The sequence below is a fragment of the Carcharodon carcharias genome, chromosome 3 (genome assembly GCF_017639515.1).
Source record: "Carcharodon carcharias isolate sCarCar2 chromosome 3, sCarCar2.pri, whole genome shotgun sequence".
In the NCBI taxonomy this organism is placed as follows: domain Eukaryota; kingdom Metazoa; phylum Chordata; class Chondrichthyes; order Lamniformes; family Lamnidae; genus Carcharodon; species Carcharodon carcharias.
In genome coordinates this window covers 158,932,636-158,959,360 of record NC_054469.1, presented here as the reverse complement: position 1 = coordinate 158,959,360, position 26,725 = coordinate 158,932,636, and the positions used below count along the sequence as shown (strand labels likewise).

The 26,725-nt window shown below is 37.6% G+C and overlaps 1 protein-coding gene across 2 annotated transcripts in view; it reads left to right on the top strand.

Moving 5' to 3' along the window:
• Nucleotides 1-26,725, top strand: part of kdsr (3-ketodihydrosphingosine reductase) — a 49,964-nt gene that overhangs the window by 8,579 nt on the left and 14,660 nt on the right. Inside the window, exons 2-10 of one of the 2 annotated variants that reach the window (XR_005942550.1) lie at nucleotides 5,947-6,036; nucleotides 9,427-9,483; nucleotides 10,348-10,413; nucleotides 11,537-11,632; nucleotides 13,513-13,704; nucleotides 15,457-15,540; nucleotides 16,685-16,768; nucleotides 21,998-22,099; nucleotides 22,261-23,144. Coding sequence is in view for 1 of the 2 variants with exons in the window: in XM_041183285.1 (XP_041039219.1) it covers nucleotides 5,947-6,036; nucleotides 9,427-9,483; nucleotides 10,348-10,413; nucleotides 11,537-11,632; nucleotides 13,513-13,704; nucleotides 15,457-15,540; nucleotides 16,685-16,768; nucleotides 21,998-22,099 (771 nt within the window). In the remaining variant the exon portion in view is untranslated. The remainder of the gene's footprint in view (nucleotides 1-5,946; nucleotides 6,037-9,426; nucleotides 9,484-10,347; nucleotides 10,414-11,536; nucleotides 11,633-13,512; nucleotides 13,705-15,456; nucleotides 15,541-16,684; nucleotides 16,769-21,997; nucleotides 22,100-22,260; nucleotides 23,145-26,725) is intronic. The other variant, XM_041183285.1, reaches the window with a different exon arrangement.

The following is a 26,725-nucleotide window of genomic DNA, read 5'->3' as shown; positions in this document are numbered from 1 at the left end:
GTCATTACATAATGTCTGGAAAGCATACCTTAAAATTCTGTTAAGCTCTTACTGTTTCTCATCTAATTTAGCATGTTATTATGTTATGAACAGAACGTATTTACTTTCCTACTACCCAAAATTGGTTTATTTTGTTTTGTATGTCTTTTCTTGCCCTTTGGAGTGTGTGTTCCATAAATAATTCAGTAGCAAGCTTTTGTGAGTTTAAAAGCAAATAAGGTTATTTATTCTCAAACGCTTATCCCAAATTAAAGCATCATCTCACACTCGGTCTTACGCATGCATGTATGCATACAAATGGATACAGATAGAGAGTGCACTTATACCACTTACAGTTAATTCAGTTTCTGATTCACAATTTCCAGACTCCCATGTTGCAGGCCTTGTAGTTGCTTGAATGGTTTTGATGATTTAAAGTTAAGTTGAGGGTCTTATAAGGTGAAGGATTCACAGCAGGTTGTGAGGTTTCTTGTAGTCAAATATCCAGGAAATTAGTTCTCAGAAGAATTTTAAAAACTGGGAAAGTTAAGTACTTTAGTTGCTGGATGTCCTGCAGCCAGTTTAAGTCTGGTTCACACACATTGAACTGATGGCTCTGGTGGATCTGATAAGCACAAACTCATTTTAGTTAATCTTTTATGCAGACAAAGAAAATATGGCTGTTTCACCATGTGCCTTTTTACAAGTTCAAGCTGTTTTCCAAATAAGGTGTGTTCATATTGATTCCACACCTGTGTTGTGAGTTGATACTTCTAAGGCCTATCCAGTCTAGTTTGGATGGGGGAGGCTATCGTGATACAATGGGAAGTTGATAGTGGCCATTCACTTCCACCTGCCACAAATTGAGTTTCAATCTTCCCTTTTGTCGAGTATGAAACATAGTGACAGGCAAACTGGAAACTGCAGCGTTTTGTTTTGATCTACCCTTAACCAAAGATGTGTGAATGCCACCGATGGCTGAGGCACCCTCACCCATGCCCATATTTAATTAGGTATTTGCCGGAGACTTGATACTGTCTTATTAAAATCTCTCAATTTGCAGTAGTCATCTTAAAAGCTTGTTGGTGTCCACTTTTTAAAAGTATTGTCTGAAAGTTCATATAATGACATGCTGGTACTGGGCATGACACAGCCAGGTAACTGCACATTTGCCTTTCATGTCACTTGCTGTGTACATTGCTAATTGCCTCAAATTGAGTTTCTGAGCACCCTGTAGCAAAGAGAATCTTGGTTGAGCCAATGGTAACCTGTGTAACTGACTTTGGCTTGCTGTCCCTCCTAACCATTGACATCTGACTTTGACATTGACTCCTCCATTCACCTCAGTGGCAGCACCTTTAGTTCCTCTCTTAACTGTGCCATGCAGACATTGCCTACATATGCCCTTCATTTACTCCATCTGCTCTTCAAACTCCTTTCATACTTGTGTTGCATTGTGAGAAATGACACTTTTTTTGGATGAGGCATTAAGCTCTGACTTAATTTGCCTGCTCTGTTAAGCCAACTAACGATCCCATGGCTTTAACTATAGAGGATACAAGTAACATCCCAGAAATAGCTGTAAATCAGGAAATGGGAGGGGAGGCAGTGGTGTCACTGGACTAGTACCCCAGATACCCAGGGTAATGCACTGGGAACCCAGGTTTGAATCCCACCATAGCAGATGGCAAAATTTGAATTCAGTAAAAATCTGGAATTAAGAGTTAATGATGACCATGAAACCATTGTCGTTTTAAAAAAAAATCTCATTCACTGATGTCATTTCGAGAAGGACATCTGCCGCCCTTACCTGGTCTGGCTTACATGTGACTCGAAACCCACAGCAATGTGGTTGACTCTTAAATGCTGGCCCAGCCAATGACACCCACATCCCATGAATAAATTAAAAAATGATGAATTCAGGAAAATTAGAATCACCAGAGATGAGATATTGAGCAAATTGTTGGAGCTGCAGGGGGATCCTTAGGTCTTGAAAGAAGTGGCTAGTGAAATAGTTGATGCATTGGGTTTAATTTTCCATTAGATTGGACAATGTAACTCCTTTAATTCAAAAAGGGAGGGAGACAGAAAGCAAGAACCTACAGGCCAGTTAGCTTAGCATCTGTCTTAGAGGAAATGTTAGCTGTTATTAAAAATGTTATAACAGGGCACTTAGAAAAATTCAAGGCAATCAGGCAGAGTCAACATCGTTTTGTGAAAGGGATAAAAAGTGCCACATAAAAGGGTATTTAGGAATATAAAAGCTCGTGATATAGAAGTAACATTAGCATGGATAGAAAATTGGCTGGTTAACAGGAAACTGAGGGTAGCCGTAAATGGGTCTTTTTGTGGTTGGCGTGATGTAAAGAGTGTTGTGTCACAAGGATCAGTGCTGGGACCTCAACTTTTTACAATTTACATAGATGACTTGGGTGAAGGGACAGAGAATGGTTGCTAAATTTGTTGACAACACAAAGGTAGGTAGGAAAGTAAGTTGTCAAGAGGACTTAAGGAAGCTACAAAGTGACATGGATTAAGTGAGTGGGCATAAAACTGACAAATGGAGTATAATGTGAGGAGGTGTGAAATTATCCATTTTGGAAGGGAGACTAAAAAAGAAGCATATCGAATTGGTGAGAAATTGCAGAGCTCTGAAGTTCAGAGGGATCTGGATATCCTAGCGTATGAATGCTAGTATGCAGGTACAGCCAGTAATTAGGAAAGCTAATAGAATGTTATTGTTTTTTGTGAGGCGACTTGAGTTAAAAAGTAGGGAGTTTATAATTCAATTGTACAGGGCACTGGAGACCATATCTGGAGTACTGTGTTTAATATTGGTCGTCTTGTTTAAGGAAAGATGTAAATGCGTTAGAAGCAGTTCAGAGAAGACTATAGACTAATACCAGGAATGTCTTATGAGGAAAGGTTGGACAGGTTAAGGCTTGTATCCACTAGAGCTTAGATCGAAATTTGCAAGATCCTGAAGAGTCTTGACAGATTGGGTGTGTAGAGGATGTTTCCTCTTGCGGGAGATTCTAGAACTAGGGGTCATTTATTTAAGACAGAGATGAGAAATTTTTCTGAGGGTTGAGAGTCTTTGGAACTCTCTTCCTCAAAAGGCAGTGGAAGCAGGGTCTTTCAATATTTTAAGGTAGACCTAAATAGATTCTTGACTAACAATGGGGTAAAAGGTTATCGGGGTAGGTAGGAGGTTACAATCAGATCAGCCATTATCTTATTGAATGGCGGAGCAGGCTTGAGGGACTGAGTAGCCCACTCCTCCTCATTCATATGTTCATTCGTATTTCGAGTCAAGAGTTGTCACTTCTAACTTCTCCCTCATTGAAAACTACAGAAACACAGGTCATTCACCTGAATGCTGTTTGTGGGACCTTGCTGTGCACAAATTGGTTGCTTTATTTACACACACGTTAGTAATTACACAACATAATTAATTTGTAATGCTTTGTGACATTGCAGAAAGATGCAATAAGGTGATATAAATATTCATTCTTTTACTTTGTTTCCTAAAGAATCAGAAGGCAGTGGAAATGGGGTCACTGAATATTTTTAAGGCAGAGGCAGATAGATTCTTGTTAGGCAAAGCAATCAAAGGTTATCGGGGGTAGATGGGAATGTAGCACTTGAAACACAAACAGATCAGCCATGATCTTATTGAATGGTGGAGCAGGCCCGAGGGGCTGAATGCTCTACTTGTGCTCCTATTTCATATGTTCAAATGTAATTTCTGAAACGGTCTTCACTAGCCTCTAACCATTGCGTATTTTACTTAATCCCGAGCTATTTGGCCTGAATCTGCTCTTTCGCACATCACGCTTGTCCTTGTTCAACTATACTTATTCTTGGTGCCATAGCAGCAAATCATTTTCCAGATGCTCGTCTAATCCATCCACAGCTTCCCCCTATCCTGCTTGGGAAAATATCTTCTAGCCATTTGTCCCAACTTACACCCTCCATTCTTCGGACTTTGGATCATTGTCCTCTTCTTCCTTCTCCACAAAAGCAGAGGCTGATCTTTCAACCTTAATATCTCTGAAGTGCACTTGCAAAATTGTTTCACATTATAAAATTTATGCCTTCAATTTTTTTTCTCTACTCCTTCCCTGGTACTGTTTTTATTTTGTTTTGTAACAGTGTTGTTATGATCCCAGTTGATGTTACTACTGGATAAGTCAGATCCCAGGGGGAACCTGGCTTGCTAAGTCCTAACTTATTTTTTGTTTAGAATCTTGGAGGGTAGCTACTGAACAAAGCTACAGAGTCTGCTGAAGTACTTTTAACAAAAGAACAAAACATTTATTAAACAAAAAAAAAAGATATTGCACCACTCCATCACCTACAACCATACCTTTTACTGATATGTACAGATTTGTAAAAATAACACAAGTTACAAAAAATCTATCTTACACTCTAATTTTCACAGTAAGTATACAGTCCATGTAAACCAAGAGGTGACCTGTGGTCAGACACACCACGCTCCAAGATTAAGTAACAGGTGCCACGCTATGGATCTCTTATCAACTCCTCCAGATGCTCGTCATATTAAGCCATTTGGTCTCACGGAAATTCTGTCTTTCACATGGGGGGTACCCAATCACTGATCTCGAAGAATGTGCCTTCTCCCAAGTGACACTTTCCCTTGGATGCCTTCAACAAGGATCCACCTTTGATCTTTCCCTCTGCTGTTCCCTCCACTTAGATTGCCACATGCATTCGAGCTTCACCTTCCATGTGCACTTTGAGACTCAACCGTGCTAACAGAACACCACTGCTTCACAGGTCTGTAGTAAGGAGCCACCAGCCTTTGGCTGTCTCCTCTGATCTGGCCTTTTGCAAGCCCATTTTGCTTCCCACAGCTTTCTCTCTTTAATTTGGAACCTTATCCTCTGCTCCTTACTTTAACTTCACTGAACGGGACCTTGTTCCAGATTTATATCCTTGTCTTTTGACAACTTAAAGATCAACTTGGGACCTTTCTCCTTTTTCCTTTTAGGACCTGCTCCCTGCAGTTCTCTCTCCCAGTAGACTGCTGACAACTTGGTATCTTCTTGAGATCTAGAACTCTTGACATTCACTGTTACTTTAACTTTGAGCAACTCCTCTAAGATTCTTAATAACTTGCCTCAGCAATCTGCTAGAATGTCCAGATAGAGAGCGAGACTTAAACCCACCCTCACCTTATATAACGCACGCACGCGCACACACACACACACACACACACACACACACACACAGACACGTAATTTACTTAAAACTATCTTTAGTTCTTAACAGTATGTAATATGGGATTTGAGTGTTTTTTAACAAATAAGCTTGAATTTAGAAACCAATTTTCAAGTGTAGTTTTTCTGTTACAGCCTGGTTACACCGCTAGTATTAGTCATCATCTTTCCAATAATATATTGATGCATTGCTTAATGTTTGTCGAACAGCTAATGTTAAATGTATAATATAAAATAAAAACAGAATGCTGGGTCTGCCAGCATCTTTAGAGAGAGAAACAAAGTTAAACTTTAAGGTTGTGACCTTATCAGAATTTTTGGATTAATGTCAAATGTAGGTTACAAAAAGTAGTTCAGTTCAGTCATTTATAGTTTTGTCATTCTTCAAGTGTTATGAAGATAAAAGGTGAGCCTAAAGAAAAAAAGGTACTGAGGGAAGGAAGGGAAAACTGAACAATTTGTACATTGTTGAATATTCCAACATGTGTTTACAACATTTTAGTGCCCCTGTCCTATTTTAATATTCTGCATTTCCTTATGCCAGAATGTTTACAAGTATGAAACCTCATCATGTCCTAGTTGTAGATTTTGCCTGACTTGCTGCATGCCTGCAGTGCAATAGGTTTGAATATAAATTAGAAAAAGACTGGCTTATAACAATGTTCTTTTTCATCAATGAGAAATGCTATCTTTAATTACATTGAATCTTTTTTTTTACATGCAGGTGACAGGAGGATCGAGTGGTATTGGGAAATGTATTGCCATTGAGTGCTTCAAGCATGGTGCTTTTATAACCCTGGTGGCTCGGGATGAGGTATGTGATTGTATCAGTTACTAGGAACCTGATTGCTATATTTTCGTTATTGAAGGATTATTCTGGTATGAAATGTTTTTACCCAAGCCAGTGATCATCTGACCTGTATTGAGATTGAATCAATTTGTTCTTAAATCAAATTGTCAGGAAAGGTGAGAAAGAAGAATTTAGTTTGAATGGCAACTTCTTAACAAGTACCAATTTCTAGCAAGTAGTTAAGAATTGAGAGTCACCTTGACCCCTTTCAATATTTTAACACCACAACACACTGTGCCTAGTTGTAGATAGTCTGGTTTCTTTTCACAAAGCAGGTGGCATCATAAACAATCATAAAAGTTCCATGATTTTTAAATAACTTTGTAGTTGTGCTCCTGGGTTATTGCCGAGATCTACAGTACCAGAATATAGAGAAAATTTGAGTTGTGTTTGCCGGTCCAACTCTAATTTGATTAGTGTTTAACTAAGTTGCATATGAATTTGTATTAAAGCTAAAATTTTTCAAATTGAGGCAGTTGTACACTTTAATACGGCACAGAGGGAGGCTAGCCCTTTGAGTCTGTGCTGACTCTTTGGAGCAATCCAGTTAGACCCATTCTCCAGCTCTATCCCCATAGCCCTGCAGGTTTATTTCCTTCCAGTGCCCATCTAATGTAGTTTTGAAATTATTGAATGTCTCTGCTTCCACCACCCCTAATGGGAAGTTTTTTTCCTTATCTACCTTATCCAAACTTGTCATAATTTTGTACTTTATCAAATGTCCCCTCAATTTCCTTTGCTCCAAGGTGAACAACCCCAGCTTCTCCTACCTAACCTTGTAACTAAATTCCCTCATCCTGGAACCATTCTGGTAAATCTCCTCTGCACCCTCTCAAGGACCCTTGCATTCTTCTTGATATGATGGCCAGTACTGGACAGTATATTTTAGCTGTGGCTTAACCAAAGCTTTAGTTACTGTCTAAAGCTGGTTTGTTTCTGAGGCAGAGAAATATCTATAGAATAATTGATTGTTCAGTAGCAAGGAAAATATTGGCTTTAAACAATTTAAATTTTATATTTTAGGATTGACCACAAAAAGATTATTTTCTTGTTTTTGGTGGTACTTTTCTGAAACTCCAGTTTTTATCTCGGCTCACACCAAGTCCCATATACTTGCCAGCACTGTGCCCACTGACCTACATTGGTTCCCAGCCCAGCAGCTCCTCTCTTTTCTTTTCATTCTTGTGCTCAAATACTTTCATGGCATTGCCCTTGCCCATTTTTGTAAACTCCTCTAGCCCTGTCAGAACTTTGTGTTCCCTCAGCTCTGCATCCTCCATGGTGTAGTGATATTGTCACTGGACTAGTAATCCAGAGACCCAGGGCAATACTCCGGGGAACTAAGTTTGAATCCCAAGGCAGATGGTGGAATTTGAATTCAATAAAATATCTGGAATTTAAAAAGAAGCCTAATGATGCCCATGAACCACTGTTGATTGACATAAAAACCCATCTGGTTCAATAATGTTCTTTAGGGGAGAAAATCTGCCACGCTTACCTGGTCTGGCCTACATGTGACTCCAGACCCACAGCAATGTGGTTGACTCCTAAATACCCTCTCAGTTGTATCAAACTTCTAAAAACAAGTCAATTAACAGCACTGTGGATGTACCTACACCACATGGACTGCAGCCGGTCAAGAATGCAGCTCAACACTACCACCTCGAGGGCAATTAGGGATGGGCAATAAATGCTGGCCTAGCCAGCGATGGCCACATCCCATGAAAGAGTTAAAAAAAAAAGCCATCTTTAAGTTTGGAAATTCCCTCCCTCAACCTCATTGCCTCTCCTTTTCTCTCTCTCTCTTTCTCTCTCTCAATTGTAGGTTAGTTGTTGTTCCAAGGAATAGTCTGTTTCTCTCTCTGCTAAAACTAGACAATCCAAATTTAGCTCAAGTGTCACAGATTTAAGGCAAAAATAGCAACTCCAAGCCTGGGTCTTTTGGAAGAAGATGAAACTTTCAGGTAGAAACTTTGGTTTCGTAAGGCACACGAGACAATTCAATGGGTAAATTTAATCACATTTTTGTGTTATACATAATTGTTTTCCTTAAACCTGCTTTCAGCTTAGCAATTTCAGTTACTGAAGGTTGGAAAGAAGGATGGATGGAAAAAATTGAAGTATTTTGAATATTTGTGAAAATCATGTCAGAACTTTTCTAAGTTTATATTGGGAAAATCTATTGTAAATGTGAATGCATGAAATTATAATGATGGGCGTGGAAAATTGAACAAAAATATGATGACTGGAATGCTGCTTACATAAGAGATGTATTGATAAATTTTTAGTTGTGTAAGAGAACTTAGATATTTGGGCATTGGACCAAGGAGCTTAGATATGTGCCACTGGTTTCAAGGCGGTGTAATTACATTAGTTTACATTATGTGTAGACATAGCAAGTGATGCTAATGGGGGTAAGAGACATTCTCTCAAGCGAGACAAAAATATGGTGGAAAATATTTTGTTTTTGGACAGGAATTGTATGCAGATATTTTAAGCTATCTTATAGGGTCATAAATGAATTGAGTTTTTAATACAAATGTTTTGAGAGAGAATTTGAGGAATATTAACCCATCCATTAAAATAAAGGAAAATTCATACAACGTGCAGAATTATTCTAAAGGAATATTGTCATCCACCCGCATGTTAAGTTTTAGGAAAGCTTTTTGTTCCTTTGCCAATGGCACGTTGCAATTGTATCCTTTCTAAAAATGGCAAATGACATTCTTCAGCTTTTGAAATTTTCCACCCCTTCCCTCCTTCAAAATGACGATAACTTGCTTTTAAAGGAATTTCTCTGGTGGCTATCCCAGCTTTTAAAATAATCGTGTGAAAATTAGTGGCTGAGCCAGTATTCCTTAAACTTTTCCTTGCTGTGAGCTTGTTAGCAACCTGTTGCTGCCTGCTCTGAATCTGAGATAGCTGCTGTAAGAAAATACTTGAGATACAGGGTTGGTTTTATTTTTAAAGCAATTGTAAATGATACAGAAGCTTTGATCATGTCTTTTATGGATGGAAATAGGAAATGTTGTTTGACTAATTCAAATTAGAGATACAGTAGTAAAAATTGTCTTTTTTGGCTTATTCAATGTTTGCATCTTCACTAACCTAGATGAGTTTAAAAATGCAAAACGATCTCAATGCTTCTCACATTGGAATTGCAAATTGACCATGTATTCAGATTTGCTAAGTTAAACAAGTTAAACTCTGAATCACCACCCAAGGTTTGGTTAGCAGTTAAATGTTCGGAACTTAGAGTCACAGCTCCACTTGAGCTGTCATGAATGTTTACTGAATTTCCAAAAATGGTAGTCTAAAAATTTGTTTGTATGTTTCAATGCTTTTGTTTTCCAGGGCAAACTTCTGCGTGCAAAGAAAGAAATTGAGAAGCATTCAATTAATGATAAGCAGGTGGGTGTAGATGCCTAGTAAGCTGTGCGAGTGCTGTATACTAGAACAGTTTGTGTATTTGGGTGTGAAATTCTTGTGACTTAAATGCAACCCTTGTTTCCTAAGTCGCTTCTTTGTTCACTGACATTTTAATGAAAGAGAATAGTTCATTTGTGATTGGGGAATGAGAGAGCTTTCATTTTGGCCGAGCAAATTGCATAGTTCTGCCTATATGATAAATAGTTCTGTTTTCGGACAAATGTCAGCCAAAGTTTAAAACATATTTTCAAATGGCTAATTTTAAAATTAGTTAAGTACTAATCATACATAGCATCTGTATTTCTACCAGATTGGTTTTTTAGTTCTTCAGGGTGTCATCATGAGATCTTTTCAGATATTCAATCAACATTGCACTTTTTTTTTGTTTTCTTCCTTTTTGGGAAATGGCTTACCCTTTATGCTGTTGCCTTCTTTCCATACCCAGATTCCCCAGAGGTAGGCCATCTGTCAATGAACAGGAATGATTTTGTTCCTCCCCTGCCAAACCAGCCCCCTTGTGTGCATACTCTGTCTCGCTCTCCTCCTTGTATTCCCTTGTTTTTCTATTCCGTTATGCGCACTTAACGCCCTTCCCTCCCACTCCTATGCACAGCACTTGCCTTCCCTTAGGCTTTCTTACCCTCGTGTCCTTCTTTCCTGTGCTTTTGCTGGTTCCCTCTTTTCCATCATCTCCCTCCATGCAATTAATTTCATAGTTGTTTTTTTAATTATTCCAGTTGATTTGTTCTTGCATAGTTGTGTAGAATTTAATTTGCATCATAGGAGATTTTTGTGCTATTTTATTTACAAAGTGCACCTTTGACAACCTTCTGATTTGTTTCACAGGTAGTATTGTGTATATCTGTTGATGTGTCAAAAGACTATGGACAAGTGCAAAGTGTGATTAAACAAGTAAGCTTGCTTTTTTTTTTCCTGAACATATTAAACACCATACTTCAATATACTAGATCCCATTTATATCTTGTTTATGCTTAAGAGAAGTGAATAAAGAATTGCTGCACTTGCTGGTGCTATGGAAATGGACCTGCACACTGGATATGTTAACTGTGACACACAACTCTTACACTTGTGTTGCTGTCCTGATTTTTCAAATTTATCTTAACTTCATCTAAATTACACTTATTGCTGAAGTTAAGGCCTCCAGTCGTGAGCAATCAAACACTACAATGTGAAAGGTATCAACTAGATGGCTGTTTGCAGGATTCACAGAAAAATGCATGGAATTGTAGAATACAAACTCAAATACTGGAAATATCACAGAAAACATAATCATGTTTAATAGTGGAACTTGGCTTATTCATTTATCAAATTCATTTATCAAACGTTAAAGGTTGTGGACCGTAGAAGGTTGCCACAAACAATGGAATTCCATATAAAACCAGTGTGTCTGACTGTTAGTTATAGTTAGTGTTAGCTATAGGAATGGATATCTTCACTTTTCTAAGAAAGAAACTTGAAATGTTTTGAACTAGCATTTTTTCGATTACCTGTTGGAATAACTATACTTGTTGAGAGCAGAAGGAAGTTTAAATGTAGATCTAATTTTGCAATCAACCAGAAATGTTATATTTCTAAGTTTGTTATTGTGCATTGTATATCATTGGTCAGTTCTGTTCTGCTTGTTTTTAAGCAAATTTCAAACAACACTGCTTGAGAACATTGAGATACTTGCTAAATAACATGAAAACGAGCCTGAGTGTAACCAAATTAGCTATGCTTTTTAATTTCATTGTTCATTGCCTCGCCCCCACCCTCCCACACCTGCAGATTCATAGTTTATTTTTTGACATTTTAGTTTGATTAAATGTGGGAATGTAAATACATGAATAGTTGAGACTTTTTTCTAAGCAAAATGTAGATGCAAAATGACTCTGATCATGTAGCTACAGCTCCTTGCTCCTTAAAGTGAGCTTCACTGAAGCAGTTCAAAGAAACAGGAACCTGTCCCTTTTCTCAAACAAACCATTTTTGAACTGAAGCGTTAATTTATTAATATTTTACTGTGTCACTACAGGCACAAGAGAAACTAGGACCAGTCGACATGCTCGTAAACTGTGCTGGAATATCTGTTGCTGCAAAGTTTGAAGATGTTGATGTTGGCTTTTTTGGAGTGAGTAATTTTCATAACTAAATTTAAATTATTTTGTGCAAAGTGGAACAATTTTCTAGGAATATCTGCTACAAATTACACTCTACTTAATTGATTTAGAGCTGCACAATTCCTAGTAGGAAGTATTTTTTTCTTCATTTTTACCTCCAAATACATGGATGCCTACATTGGGCACTGGTATAAAAGTATTCTGATTCCTTAGGTGTGTGTCTGCTAAAGTGTGCAAGTGCTGTGAATCATTCAGGACATGGAGAGTAAAATAGTCAGGGATTCAAAAAATAAGGTCACTTTTTAAAAAAACTTGATGTACTGCCAGTTTATTGTTTTCAAAAAATGTTTTGGTGCTGTACATACTGCGCTGTTAGTTTGTAGTATACAGGTTCACTCCTCTAGTTTGTTACTGTGCCATTATAAACCTTGATACCGGACTTGGTTCTTGGAATTTCCTATGACTGGAGTAAGAGCAGGGGAGGCCTGGTTATAGAGTAATTTATCTTGGTGGAAGAAAAAGTCTGTGTTCGGGGTAGTCTTAAGTAGATATGATTTAATATTAAAAGTGGAGTGACAAAAATAAATTTTCAAAGAAGCATTGTGTTGTTTTTGAAAATCCAAGTTGCGAGTGTGTGTACTGTGTATGGATGGAAATATTTAATTGTAGCTACATTTTAGTATAGAGGCTTAATTAGTCTGAAAGCAATTTTTGCTATTATATATCTGGGTACAAAGTAACACAATTTTCTACAACAGAGTTTTGATTAAAATTAGTTTTAAGATAAGTTTGTTGATGTTTGTACTTAATATCTAACTTGCTTCCAGTTTTGGTGTATGACACTTCACTGCTCTGCATTTAGGGATCATATGTGGTTTGTGACTTTCCTTTTTGATAGCCTTGAAACAAGAAGAAACAAATAATCTAATTTTTCACTTTCATCACTAGTAAAGCAGTAGTTTACTTAAAAAAAACTTGAGAATACTATTCATTGAACCCTTCAATAAATCAATGTAATACTGTTCTTTTCTCCAATTGAGTATGACTTGTTGGTTTGGCGCTAATTAGCTGTTTGCCTTTTCTTGCACTGTCTTTCAGTTAATACTGCTAAATAATTTCCAGACATCTTTCCAGAGATGGCTATTCAAACTTCAATTGTATTTGCAAGAAATTAAATTCACTTGGAAAATGAATTTCAATTTCTGAAGTCTGTAGTTTCTGAAGTAAATATCACCTGAAGGATGGAAGGGAACTTCCAATGCCCCCACTGGCTCAGGAGTGACTGCTAGGAAGTGTACAGGGAAGATTATTTGGCCTCCTTTTTACCTCAAGGCATGCCTGGTTTGCACCAGTGGCATGGTTGAGATTGCAATCTCAAGAGTCCTTTTTTGGGTTCTTTTAAATTTGAGATTAGCAACAAATATAATGTTATCTGTAATGTTATGGGTGATTCACGTACACAACTTCAATAGCTGCGAAATGTCTCAATAACAAGCTGATACTGCTTCAAAAAGACTATCACTCAAAACCGTAAATACTTAATGGATAGTCCATACTATAGTCCAGATATTCATGCAGTGCAGCCCTGCATTTTGTGGTGGACATGACACTTTGCCAGTAGCAGTGACATTTTATGATTGCACATGAATTATTGAGACACCACTGGTATTTTTCTCCTGTCTCATGAAGCATTTGGACCCAGAATGTACACGCATTTGACCAGGCTGAAAGTGACTTAAAACTACAGATTTTGAAATTTTTATGTCAATTTTTGGGTTTAAATTGCTGTCTGTCAGTATAAAAGGTTGACAAGTCTATTTTTGTTAAATGTATCTGTACAGTTTAAATGGCTGAGTATTGTTTTGATTAGTATTAATTATCATTCTCCTAGAGGTTAATGGAGATCAATTATCTGGGTAGCGTATATCCTACTCGGGCAGTCATTCACACCATGAAGGAAAGGAGAATGGGAAGAATAGTGTTTGTGTCCTCCCAGGCAGGTCAAGTGGGGTTATTTGGTTACACAGCCTACTCGCCATCCAAATTTGCTCTGCGTGGATTAGCTGAATCTTTGCAAATGGAGGTATGTGCATCAACTTTCTGTTTATTTTACATCATCTCGCACTTTGTGTTTTCTGTCTACAGATATAACAATTTAGTGTTGAACTTTGTTTGATTTTTGATGCAGCTTAATGCTGTTACCAAAAAAATTGTTTTAAATAGCAGATATTGGTGTCCTCAATGATTCCTGGACTATGTTTCCAGCCTTATCCTAGGCCATGTTTCTGAATACAGAAAATCTTCCATTTTGGGCCTGTTTTTCTTAAATTAATCTCAGTGACTACTCTCACTGGAATTGGAATGGGGAAGGCGGGTGTGGGTGTGGACAGCGGAAGTTTGGAAATGGCACTGCAGACCATTCTTTGCCTATAGCAGCTAGCAAAATAGTGACTTTGACAAGGTGATAGAGCAGGTTTGTTGCTGCTTCCTTTGAGCTGGGAAATGGTGAGAGGAGAAAAGAAGGCCTTGAATGGAGCAAAACTAAAACCCATCTTGGATGGACACGTTAATTTTTTAAGTCACCGTTGGTAAGTAAGATTCTGTTCACACGCATGCATGTTACATGGGGTTGCGCTCCATTGAAAACTAAGTAAACATTTCCTGTTGAAATTCCACATTTGCCTGTTGTTTCCCTATTATGCTAGTAGATAGCACTCCAACAGGAAGGTCGCAGACAAATGAGAATGAAACGCACCGTATTTTCTGAAGGTATGTGCAAAGCCACTGGATGTTTTTAAAAGAAACTCTTTATATAATGCCATGTCGGTACTAAACCATTTTGATATTTCATAAGTTTTAGAATTTAATTCTCATTCTCTATTCATAAACTTAACACATTCAAGTATAGTTAATTTTCAATGGATTAGCTCAATTTAATAACTATCACTTATTTTGCATTAAATTTTAACTTTTTATTCTGATTAGCTTAAATATAGCTGCACAATATTACATTCTCATGCACTATATCTCCATATCACAAATTTGGAGATGAGCCATTGAACGAGCCTGAAAACACTGTCAACACCCTTGTCATACTCTAATCATGCAATTTTCCAGAAATCAGTGGCCCTAATAATGCATTGGCTGTTGCATGGGGTAAAACAGAGTATTGTTCAGTTTATTGTGAATATATCTTGGGAGATTTATACATTTTAAAAAATACAATATTAACAGTGTCATTTGTGGCGGAGTAGTGAATGACAAACTGCTACTTAAGGATTTCTGCTTAAATCTGCACCTGTACTGAACCCTGAAGTTGCAGTCAGGTTCAGGGGAGTGATGATGGCAAATGCTGACAGTTCACAGCCAAACCTTATGCAAATTCCAAGTAATTAATTCTTCATCCGTTGCCTTGTCATGAGAATGAAGTAGGCGTTGGATTAAATTCAGAGTAGGGGATGAGACACAGTCATTTCTGTGCACAAACTCTCAGCACTTGCCTACTAATCTGTAGTGATTGATCGGGATCGTCAACTCTGATTTTCATTTCCCCTTTCCTAGCTTGGTGAACTGAGGCCGGTTGTAAGGGTCAATCCAAAACAAGCTGATGGATATTTGACTGATGTCAAGGGCCTTAAGTTGGGAATGTTAGTCTATAGCTTTATCAAAATGTCATTTTTTTTCTCCAGGGTGTAAATGGCGGGAATGAGAAGAATACAACATAATTCACTATCATAATATTTCCATCGTTCAGATGCTCATTAAAGAGTTTGATGCCAAGCTTGTCAGATTTGATTGCATTTCATAAATATCTTAAACTTATTTACATTTCCAGGTGAAGCCATACAATATCTACATTACAGTTGCTTATCCTCCTGACACAGATACACCTGGCTTTCAAGAAGAGAATAAAGTCAAAGTAAGCGTAGGTTATTTTTTAAAGATACTGTCTTTTTTTTAATATAAAGTCAGTGGGTGAAGTGATGGGGGTCTTGATGCATTTCCTCTGTCCTCTTCCCGACCATTCCTCCACTATATGTGCTTAAGAAAACAGATGACCTGTTTCCTAAATTTTCCCAATGCAGCCCTGTAAGGAAGTGTATGAGAATAGCTTTGGATTCTTCAGTTTTCCTTTTACATTCTTTGAAAATGAAAATAAGATATTTACAAATTTTTAACATTTTCCATAGGAGATTTTAGTAACATTCCCATTGTACAATATTGTGGAAAGTGCAGGTGTAAGAAGAATTCAGAAAGAACCATCAGGGGACATGCATGATTTCTTAATGCTAAAGGAGGTTGCTTATCTTACACAGATTCCAATAACTGATGCACCATATACTATACAAACTTCGTTTATTTACTTTTTTTTTGAGGGCATATCAAGACTTGAGTTAAATGTTCATTTGTTGAAGAAGTAGTGATGACTTTTAAAACAGTCCCCTAACTGGAATCTAGTTACTTTGCAAATGTTTTATTCCAACCCAAGCTTGACTTCTTAGTCAAGTGTAAACCTCGGTAAGATTACCTCGTGTAATAATAAGTAACACTGGATTTGTAATGCCAACTATCCACTGCTGCAATGTTTTCTCACAACAATCTATGTTGTAGTGTCTTGTATTTGATGGTAAAGTATTTACAGTATGTTTTAATGAGATTGTGTCATTCAGCAGAGCCTGTCTCGGGTACTACCTATATATAATGGATACTTAAAGAACTGAATCAACTAAATTGAATGTTGAGATTTCCAATTCGTACGTTTTTTAAAAATCCCAATGTGGCCCTTTAGTGGTTGTTTTGTTCAGTAAACCCTACAAACAAATCCTAAATTGAGATCATTGTCAAAGAAAGCTGACCCTAATTGGAAAATTTGCTTAAAAACAAAGTCACAACTATAGAAAATGTGAAGAGGAGAAAAAAAAAAATAGCATCAGGATGATAGAAACCATTTGATATCAGATCAGGATGTTGTCTGGCATATTAATTTACCAAAAAAAAAATTAATTATGTATTTTTCTGTACTTCAAAATCAGCATGTAAATTGGAAATATTTTGTTTTGTAGCCTTTGGAGACCAAATTGATCTCTGAAACATCAGGACTATGTCAGCCAGACCAAGTGGCAAAAATCATTGTAAAAGATGCAGTGGTAAGTATTATTGAAAGAATCTCAATTAATTTAAGGGGCTTGTAAATTTTAGCCATAGCTTCTCCACATTCCTTTTTTTAAACTTTGTCTTAGAAGATGCTGAGAGGAGGCCAAGACTCATGCCAAGTAGGGGAACTAAGATTCTAGATTTTGGTAAGGCTGACTTTGGTGCAATGAGACAGATTATCTACCATAAACTGGGCAAATCTGTTAGTGTAAAATGACAAAAGATCTGTGGGAGGTGTTCAAAAAGGATGCCTCCCAAGGGAAAAAATAATCCGTTGGAAAAACAAGATAAACTAAAAGAAAAGCGCATGCAATTGTAAATTAAAAATAGATCCTGGTGAATAGGAGAGATAAAAGGGCAGTAAAGGGTGACAAAAATTAGTAAGAGGTACAGTAAGTGATTTAAAAAAAAAATCTTTCAATGAGTAGCAACATCAATACAAGATATTTACAATTATATTAGGAATAAGAAGATAGTCTGGAGCAATGTAAACCCCTTGAACTGATGCTAATGTCAATAAAAACAAGGAAATAGTGGACATGTTAAGTAATTATTCAGTATTTACAGTAGAAAAAGATGATGGCATGCTGGACATTTTAAGGAAACTAATATTGGATCAGACGGGCACAAAAATATCAGTATATGAGAAAATAATGCCACTAAAGAGTGACAGATCTTCAGAATTAGAGGTTTTCTATCCCAGGATTTCAAAGTAGGTGAGAACATTCCAAATGCCCTAACTATAATTTTCCAAAGCTCTCTCGATTTGAGCACCATTCCTATAGATTGGGAAATTTTGCATGTCACACTGCTATTTAAGAAAAATGAGAGGGGGAAACCAGGGAATTATAGATCAGTTAACCCAACATCTGTTGTCAGGAAATTACTAGAATGTATAATTAAGGATAGAGTGACTGAACACCTTAAGTTTTCAGTTGATCAAAGAGAGCTAGCATGGATTTGTAAAGGGTAGGCCATACCTGATGGAATGTATTAAAGAGTTGATTAAAATAGTGGACAGGGGAATCTCAATGCAGATTATTTATATGGACTTCCAGAAGACATTTGATAAAATTCCTCACAAGATGCTGTTAGCTGAAACCTCTTTCGAGTATGCTGTTAGCTGAAGAAGTTACATTGTTTCATAGTTTGCCATTGTGAGATTTGAACTCTTGACCTTGGGGTTACAAGCCCAGTACCATAACCACTTGGCTATTTTAGGCCAAGCGTTAAGAAGATGTAACTCTTTCGAGTACAAACACGTTTTCATCTGTTTCAGATGAAGTTACATTGTTTCATAGTTTGCCATTGTGAGATTTGAACTCTTGATCGTGGGGTTACAAACCCAGTACCATAACCACTTGGCTATTTAGGCCAAGCCCCCTGTTAGCTGAACTCTTGATACTCTTTCGAGTACAAACCTGTTTCCATCTGTTTCAGATGAAGTCACATTGTTCCATAGTTTGCCATTGTGAGATTTGAACTCTTGATCTTGGGGTTACAAACCCAGTACCATAACCACTTGGCTATTTAGGCCAAGCATCACCTAGTTGTAACCCTTTCGAGTACAGACATGTTTCCATCTGTTTCAGATGAAGTTATATTGTTTCATAGTTTGCCATTGTGAGATTTGAACTCTTGAGTCTTGGGGTTACAAACCCAGTACCATAACCACTTGGCTATTTAGGCCAAGCATCACCTAGTTGTAACCCTTTCGAGTACAGATATGTTTCCATCTGTTTCAGATGAAGTTATATTGTTTCATAGTTTGCCATTGTGAGATTTGAACTCTTGAGTCTTGGGGTTACAAACCCAGTACCATAACCACTTGGCTATTTAAGCCAAGCAAAAATCTGTAATGGGCTTTGTGCAGTTAGAACCCTGGGATAGTAACTCTTTCAAGTACACACACATTTCCATCTGTTCCTATTCAGATGAAGTTACATTGTTTCATAGTTTGCCATTGTGAGATTTGAACTCTTGATACTCTTTTGAGTAAACCTGTTTCCATCTGTTTCAGATGAAGTTACATTGTTTCATAGTTTGCCATTGTGAGATTTGAACTCTTGATCTTGGGGTTACAAACCCAGTACCATAACCACTTGGCCATTTAAGCCAAGCATAAAGTTACATAGTTTCATAGTTTGCCATTGTGAGATTTGAACTCTTGATCTTAAGGTTATAAACCCAGTACCATAACCACTTGGCTATTTAGGTCAATCTCCCACAGCACTGTAACTCTTTCAAGTACAAACTTGTTTCCATCTGTTTCAGATGAAGTTACATTGTTTCATAGTTTGCTATTGTGAGATTTGAACTCTTGATCTTGGGGTTACAAACCCAGTACCATAACCACTTGGCTATTTAGGCCAAGCCTATAGTCATCACCAGAAACTTGTTTCGAGTACAAACACGTTTCCATCTGTTCCTATTCAGATGAAGTTACATTGTTTCATAGTTTGCCACTGTGAGATTTGAACTCTTGATTTTAGGGTTACAAACCCAGTACCATAACCACTTGGCTATTTAGGCCAAGCTACTGCAGATGTAACTCTTTCGAGTACAAACATGTTTCCATCTGTTTCAGATGAAGTTACATTGTTTGTCATTGTGAGATTTGAACTCTTGATCTTGGGGTTGCAAGCCCAGTACCATAACCACTTGGCTATTCAGGCCAAGCAACACCCATATCATTGCACCAAGACTCCCTCACTCTTGTAACTCTTTTGAGTACAAACCCATTTCCATCTGTTTCAGATGAAGTTACATTGTTTCATAGTTTGCCATTGTGAGATTTGAACTCTTGCTCTTGGGGTTACAAACCCAGTACCATAACCACTTGGCTATTTAGGCCAAGCTTCAAAAACCTCATGTAACTCTTTCGAGTACAAACCCGTTTCCATCTGTTTCAGATGAAGTTACATTGTTTCATAGTTTACCACTGTGAGATTTGAACTCTTGATTTTAGGGTTACAAACCCAGTACCATAACCACTTGGCCATTTAGGCCAAGCCCCCTGTTAGCTGAACTCTTGATACTCTTTTGAGTAAACCTGTTTCCATCTGTTTCAGATGAAGTTACATTGTTTCATAGTTTGCCATTGTGAGATTTGAACTCTTGATCTTGGGGTTACAAACCCAGTACCATAACCACTTGGCTATTTAGGCCAAGCTCTAGGTTCTCTGACAGCTCTTCATAGTTTGCCATTCTGAGATTTGAACTCTTGATACTCTTCTGAGTAAACCTGTTTCCATCTGTTTCAGATGAAGTTACATTGTTTCATAGTTTGCCATTGTGAGATTTGAACTCTTGCTCTTGGGGTTACAAACCCAGTACCATAACCACTTGGCTATTTAGGCCAAGCTTCAAAAACCTCATGTAACTCTTTCGAGTACAAACCCGTTTCCATCTGTTTCAGATGAAGTTACATTGTTTCATAGTTTACCACTGTGAGATTTGAACTCTTGATTTTAGGGTTACAAACCCAGTACCATAACCACTTGGCCATTTAGGCCAAGCCCCCTGTTAGCTGAAGTTGAAGCTCCTGGAATTGAAGGCAAATTAATTGCCTATTTAGGAAATTTGCTGAGTGGCAGGAAACAGAATAAGGATAATCAGGTATTCGGTTGACAGGATGTGACTAGTGGTGTCCTGCAAGGATCAGTTTTCAGGCCTTAGCCATTCACAGTATTTATTAACAACTTGAATGTGTGGCTTTCTATCCCATCTTTTAAGATTGCCAATGGAATAAGTTGGTGACATTTGTATGCAAGGTAGATGGAAGCATAAAATTACAAAGAGATATTGATAGATTAATAATTATTATAAGCAACAAAGCACCCAGACCAGCTGGCTTTAATCCACTTGAGCCACACACACACACAATGACACAAACCCTACTACAATACCAATTTAAAAATAATTGCCAATGACATTATAAACATTAATGTCTCTTCATGACATTATGCAGAGAGATTATGCGTCAAGGGTTGTATTTAGAAAGTTAAGGGGTGATTTGTTCAATACTTTTGAAATATTAAGAACAACTAGTGTGAATAGAAACTACTTAATTGGTTAGTGAGTCTAGCACTAGGGGCCGTAACCTAAAGGTTAGAGCCAGACATTTTGGAAGTGAAATTTGAGAACACTACACGCAAAGCATGGTGGAGATTTAGAACTCTCTTCCGTAATTGGCAATTGATAATAGTTCAGTTGTTAATTTTAAATCTGGAACTTATGTCTCAGTCCCTGGACTCAGTTAGAATGTTGTTATTGTCTGAGGCCTAAGTCAAGGCTACCCGTCTGCCACCTTCTAAGAACTGATGTAACATGAGGAATTATTGCTTAATACAACAGCTTCATCAGCTTGTACTTCATAATGTTTGAAAAGACTCTGATTTTTGTATTTGTTATGGTACTAGAGTTGCTGACAGTTGCTCTTCCAGTGTCTGGGCAGATTCCAAAATAGAATTCAATAAATCTATTAATTTGTGCTTGCTTTGGAAACAATTAGTATGAAAACGACTAGACTGTTTAATAAACCATTTGGATTTTTACATATATTTTAGGGAATGGAAACCCTACTGGCACAACTCCAGTCCAACAATACATCGTTGCATTTTAGGGTTCTTTGAAATGATCTAACATGCCACTTTAACCATAGAAACAATTGTTACAGGAGAGGAATTACCACCCTCTACTGGGGTTAAGGGCAATGAAAATGATCTTTCTGGTGTTCTCATTTCCTAAGAACAAAAAAAATTGATTTTATATCTGAAAACTCTGGGGGAGGAAGGCATGGTTGAGTGACTCAGTAATGTATTTTGTGATGAAACTGTGTTCAACACTGGTAAAATTATTACAAAAGACATTTTTCTAAATAATAAGAAATGTCCCAAGGCACGTCACAGGACAAAATTTAATGGAACTCTCTCTAATTATCTTCTCAAGTCCCCCTCCCCCTTTTGTAACTAGGACATATCAATCCTAATTTTGGGTTATTTAAAGATGCCATTTGACAGCCAGTGATATATTTCTAAAACTTGTTCTGCACATTACAGAATCATGTTCAAAACATTGCAACTGTATTGCTTGGTCGTATAAATATTGAAATTTAATAGTTGTGATTGTACTGAGTATAATTATTTTATTGTAGAAAAGATGCCTATCACTAATTAAGATTGTAAACCTCCCTTTTCCCACTTGCCTCTCTCCTGAACTAGCAAGGGAACTTTAACAGCTCGGTTGGTTCTGATGGTTATATGCTATCAGCACTCACCTGTGGTATGTCTCCTGTCACGACTATTACAGAGGGTCTTCAGCAGGTATGTGCATAGTTGTGAATATACTTTTCTATCTTAACATTTTTAAGAATTAGTGGTGAATGAAGTGCTTGCTTTTATTTTACATTTTTTTAAATAGCCAGATTTTGAAAATGTTACTAATCTGTTTTTACTTTTTTTTTTTGCTCCAAAATTGATCATAGGTGCAATCTTAAGCAATTTTCCTGAAACCTTGTTTTTGTATGTCTCGATTTAGTATCTTGTACATCTTTCAACTGTATACAGAAATCGCTTGTAGTTTGTTCCTTTGTCTTCCTCTCTAGTAAAGCATCAAAAGGCAAGTTAGGTAACTTAGACTTACAGATTAATTTACCTCTGGTGTCTCAAATGGCTAGCAACCAAATTCCATTTAAGCGTGGTAAAATGTCAATTTGTCTTATTATCTGCACTCCACACCGCTGCCTTTCATGACGCCGTCACTCTTTTGTAATTTCACTGCATCTTGTCTGAACCTCCTCTCGACTGTCCTGGTCCTGGATAGCAATAGATTATTAATGCTTATATTACTATTTAAAGCAGTCTATTTAAAAGAAACTTTTTGACATAAAGTTTTATTTTTCTAACTTTCCTTAGTTTAAATGAAACTTATTGCAAAATGAAGACTACCAAAAAAAAAGCTTTCGCACACTTATTTACTAACTTTGCCCACTTACCCACTTCTCTCTTAGCGCATATGGTCTAATTAAGCACAATGTCACTTTTATTCTATTAGGGTCATTTTTATCAATATTTTGCTGTAAAACTATAAGATTAATTTACACAACAATAAGAACAGCTTGCATTTATAGAACACATTTTTAGCATAGAGTCCCAAGTGTTTCAATTTGTCAAAAGACCTTTTTTTAAAGTATTCCTTATAGGAGTGAGGTCAGAGCAGCTTGGGGCAAAATCATGAAGGGCAATATTCCTATATGCTTAAAAACAAGAGCAAGCAATGTACTCGGACTTCTGGAAATCTGAAATAAAAACAGAAAATTCTGAAAATACTCAGGTCTAACAGTATCTGTGGAGAGAGAGAAATATTCAGGTGAGTGACCCTTCATTAAGAACATAAAATTGTTTTGATGTCTCTGGTAACTGCACATATAAAAGAGGCAATACTAGATCAATCCTAAGATAAAAGCAAAATACTGCGGATGATGGAAATCTGAAATAAAAACAGAAATCGATAGAAAAACTCAGCAAGTCTGGCAGCATCTGTGGAGAGAGAAACAGAACTAACGTTTCGAGTCCATATGACTCTGAAGACTCAAAACGTTAGCTTTGTTTCTCTCTCCGCAGATGCTGCCAGGCCTGCTGAGTTTTTCTACCATTTTCTTTTTTAATTCTACATCAATCCTGTTATCCCTATTGAAACACAACTAAAGCAATCAGTGCTGCCTAGAATACAAATGTAATGTTGAACCATGTTCTCCCATAGGATTATCATTGATGCCAATTGCTGGACATCTTTTTCTTGAGCCCCTCACCTGCTCTGTTGGCATTGATGCAGTGGCAAAGGAAAATTGAGAAATGCCTAATACTGATGCTACTGACTGTTCTTGTAAAATATTAATTCCTGCAGACCCATATCTGTTACCCTTACAAAGGGAGAGTTGCAGTACTAAGGAATTTTCTTTAGTTTGTGGCATCAGTGGGTGTGCTGTTAACCTTAGTGATGATCAATATATGCTGCTGAGCTGCCTTCTGAAGGTAAAGTGACCAGCATCTGGGACAATAGTGAGGGTGCTGAAGAGATTTACCAGAATGGTTCCAGGGATGAGGGATCTAAAAGGTTAGATTGGAAAAGCTGGGCTGTTATCCTTGGAGCAAAGGAGTTTGAGGGGAGATTTGATAGAAGGATGCAAGATGATGACAGGTTTGGATAAGATAGACAAGGGAAAACTGTTTCCATTAACTAACAGTACAATGACTAGGGGACACAGTTTTAAGGTTTTGGGCAAGAGATCAGGGGCAATGTAAGGAGGAATTTTTTGACACAGCCAGTGGTAATGACCTGGAACCAAGAGGGTGGTGGAAGTGGAATCAAAGATTTTAAAAGGAAATTGGATGGGCACTTGAGGGTAATAAATCTAGGGGGATGCGGGATTGAGTAGAGGTGTGGGATTGACTAGTTTGCTTTGCGGAGAAACGGCATGGACTCGATGGGCGCAATGCCTTCCTGTGCTGTAAATGACTGATATTTTGCTTCTACCTCTGATACGCAACCTGGTCCCTCGAGCCTGCTCTACCATTCATATAATCATGTCTGATCTTGGATCTTAATACCTGACCAATTCCCATATCCCTTCCTTTCTTCAGAGTCCAAAAACCTGTCTATCTAGGCTTGAATAACCCAACAATTAAGCATCCACAGTCCTCTGGAATAGAGAATTCCAAAGATCCACAATTGAGTGAAGGAATTTCTCATCATTTCAGACCTAAATGATCGACATTCTATCCTGAAGCTGTAAGCCATTGTCCTATACTTTGCAGCTGGGGAAAACAGCCCCTCCCATCTACCCAGTCAAGCCCTCTCAGAATCTTTACTTTCTGGAGTGATATCATTGAAAAGTATGAGGCTTACTGTACTCTTCATAGGAAACCCGCTCAAACCAGGAATTATACTAGTGAACTTTCTCTGCGCCCCTCCAAGGCAAGTATATCCTTCTTTAGATAAGGAGACCAAAGCCCGACATAGTATTCCAGGTGCGATCTTGATGACTTCCGTACTCTTGTACTCCATTCCTTTGCCATAAAGGCCGACATGTGATCTGCCTGCCTGCATACTGACTTTCTTGTATAAGGACAGCCAAATCTTTCTGGACACCAATATTTAAAAGTTTCTCACTGTAAAAAGTGCTCTGATTTTTCTGTTCCTATCTAAGCAAATAGCATGATTTCCCCACATTATACTCCCATCTGCCATCTTATTGCCCAATCACTTAACCTGTCTTTATCCCTTTGCATATTCTTTGTGTCCTCTTCATAATTCACTAACCCACCTTCCTTGGTATCATTGGCAAAATTGGATATATTGCTCTGTCTCTTTCATCTAAATCATTATTATATACTCCAAATAGCTGAGGCCCCAACACTGATCCTTGTGGCACCCCATTAATCACAGCTGCCAACTAGAAAATGCTCAGTTTATCCCTTTTTCTCTGCTTTTTGTCTATTGACTCAATCCTCTATCCATGCTAATGTATTACTCCCAATGGACTATGACTAATTCCTTAACAATCCCATGAACTCTATCTTGTGTAATCACCTTTTATGTGGCACCTTGCTGAATGCCTTTTAGACCCATGGCAATGGGGTTGACTCTTAAATGCCCTCTGAACAAGGGCAATTAGGGATGGGCAATAAATGCTGGCCTTTCCAGTGACACTCACATCCCATGAACGAATATTAAAAAAATCCAAATATCCTAATGTTATCTACCTTGCTAGTTACATCCTCACAAACCTCCAACAGGTTTCAAATACAATTTACCTTTCATAGAACTGTTAATTCTGCCTAATTGTATGATTTTCTAACAAGTACCCAGTTAACACATCTTATGAATAGATTCCAGCATTTTCCCCACAGCTTCAGAATACAGTGGTGATCCATTTAGGACTGAAATGATGAGGAATTCCTTCACTCAGAGTTGTGGATCTTTGACTCTCAGGCTAACTAGCTTGTAATTCCTTGTTTTTTCCTTCCCTCTTTTCTTCAATAGCAGTGTCACATTTTCTACTTTCTGATCCACTGGGATTGTTGTAAAATCCAGGGAATTTTGGGAGATCATAACTAATGCATCCATTAGCTCTGCAGTCAACTCTTTTAGAACTCTAGGATATAGGTCATCGGGTCAGTGAATTTCTCATATTTTATCGTATTAGCGTCTCAAATACTTTTTCTCTACTGATAATCACTTTAAGTTACTCATTCAATCATAAGCCCCTTTGTTCCTTACTGGTTTGCTTTGAGTTGTTTACTGTGAAGATAATGCAAAGTATTTAATGTCGCTGCCATTTCCTTATTCCCCATTATAACTTATCCTGCCTAGGCCTCTGAGGAACCAATGTTTACTTTTAATACACTCTTCCTTTTTAAATACAGTACTTCTTAAAGCTCTTACAATCTGCCTATATTTCTTGCAAGCTTTTAAAAGATTTGCTAGAGGTATTCAAAATTATGAAGGTTCTGGCAGGGTAGATAGGGAAGGAACTGTTCCCACTGGTGGAAGGGTCAAGAAACAGAGGACACCAATTTAAGGTAACTGGCAAAAAAAAGCAACAACGATGTAAGGAAAAAACTTTTTTTCACAGCAAGTGGTTAGGATTAGGAATGCACTGCATTCAAATGTGGCTTTCAAAAGAGAATTGGATCATTATCTGAAGAGGAAAAATTTGTAGGGCTATGACACAAAGGTGGGGGAGAGGCCCAAGGTGAATTGCTCTTGCAGAGAGCCTGCACAGGCAGGGATGCGACGGATGGGTGTCTTCTGTGCTGTAACAATTCAGATTCTATGCTTTTCTAATTTTTTTCCCTTTATTAGTTTATGGAAGATGTTTGCTGGTTTCTAGAAAGCTTGCAGTGCTCAGGCTTACTACACTATTCTTTGCACATTATAAGTCTCAT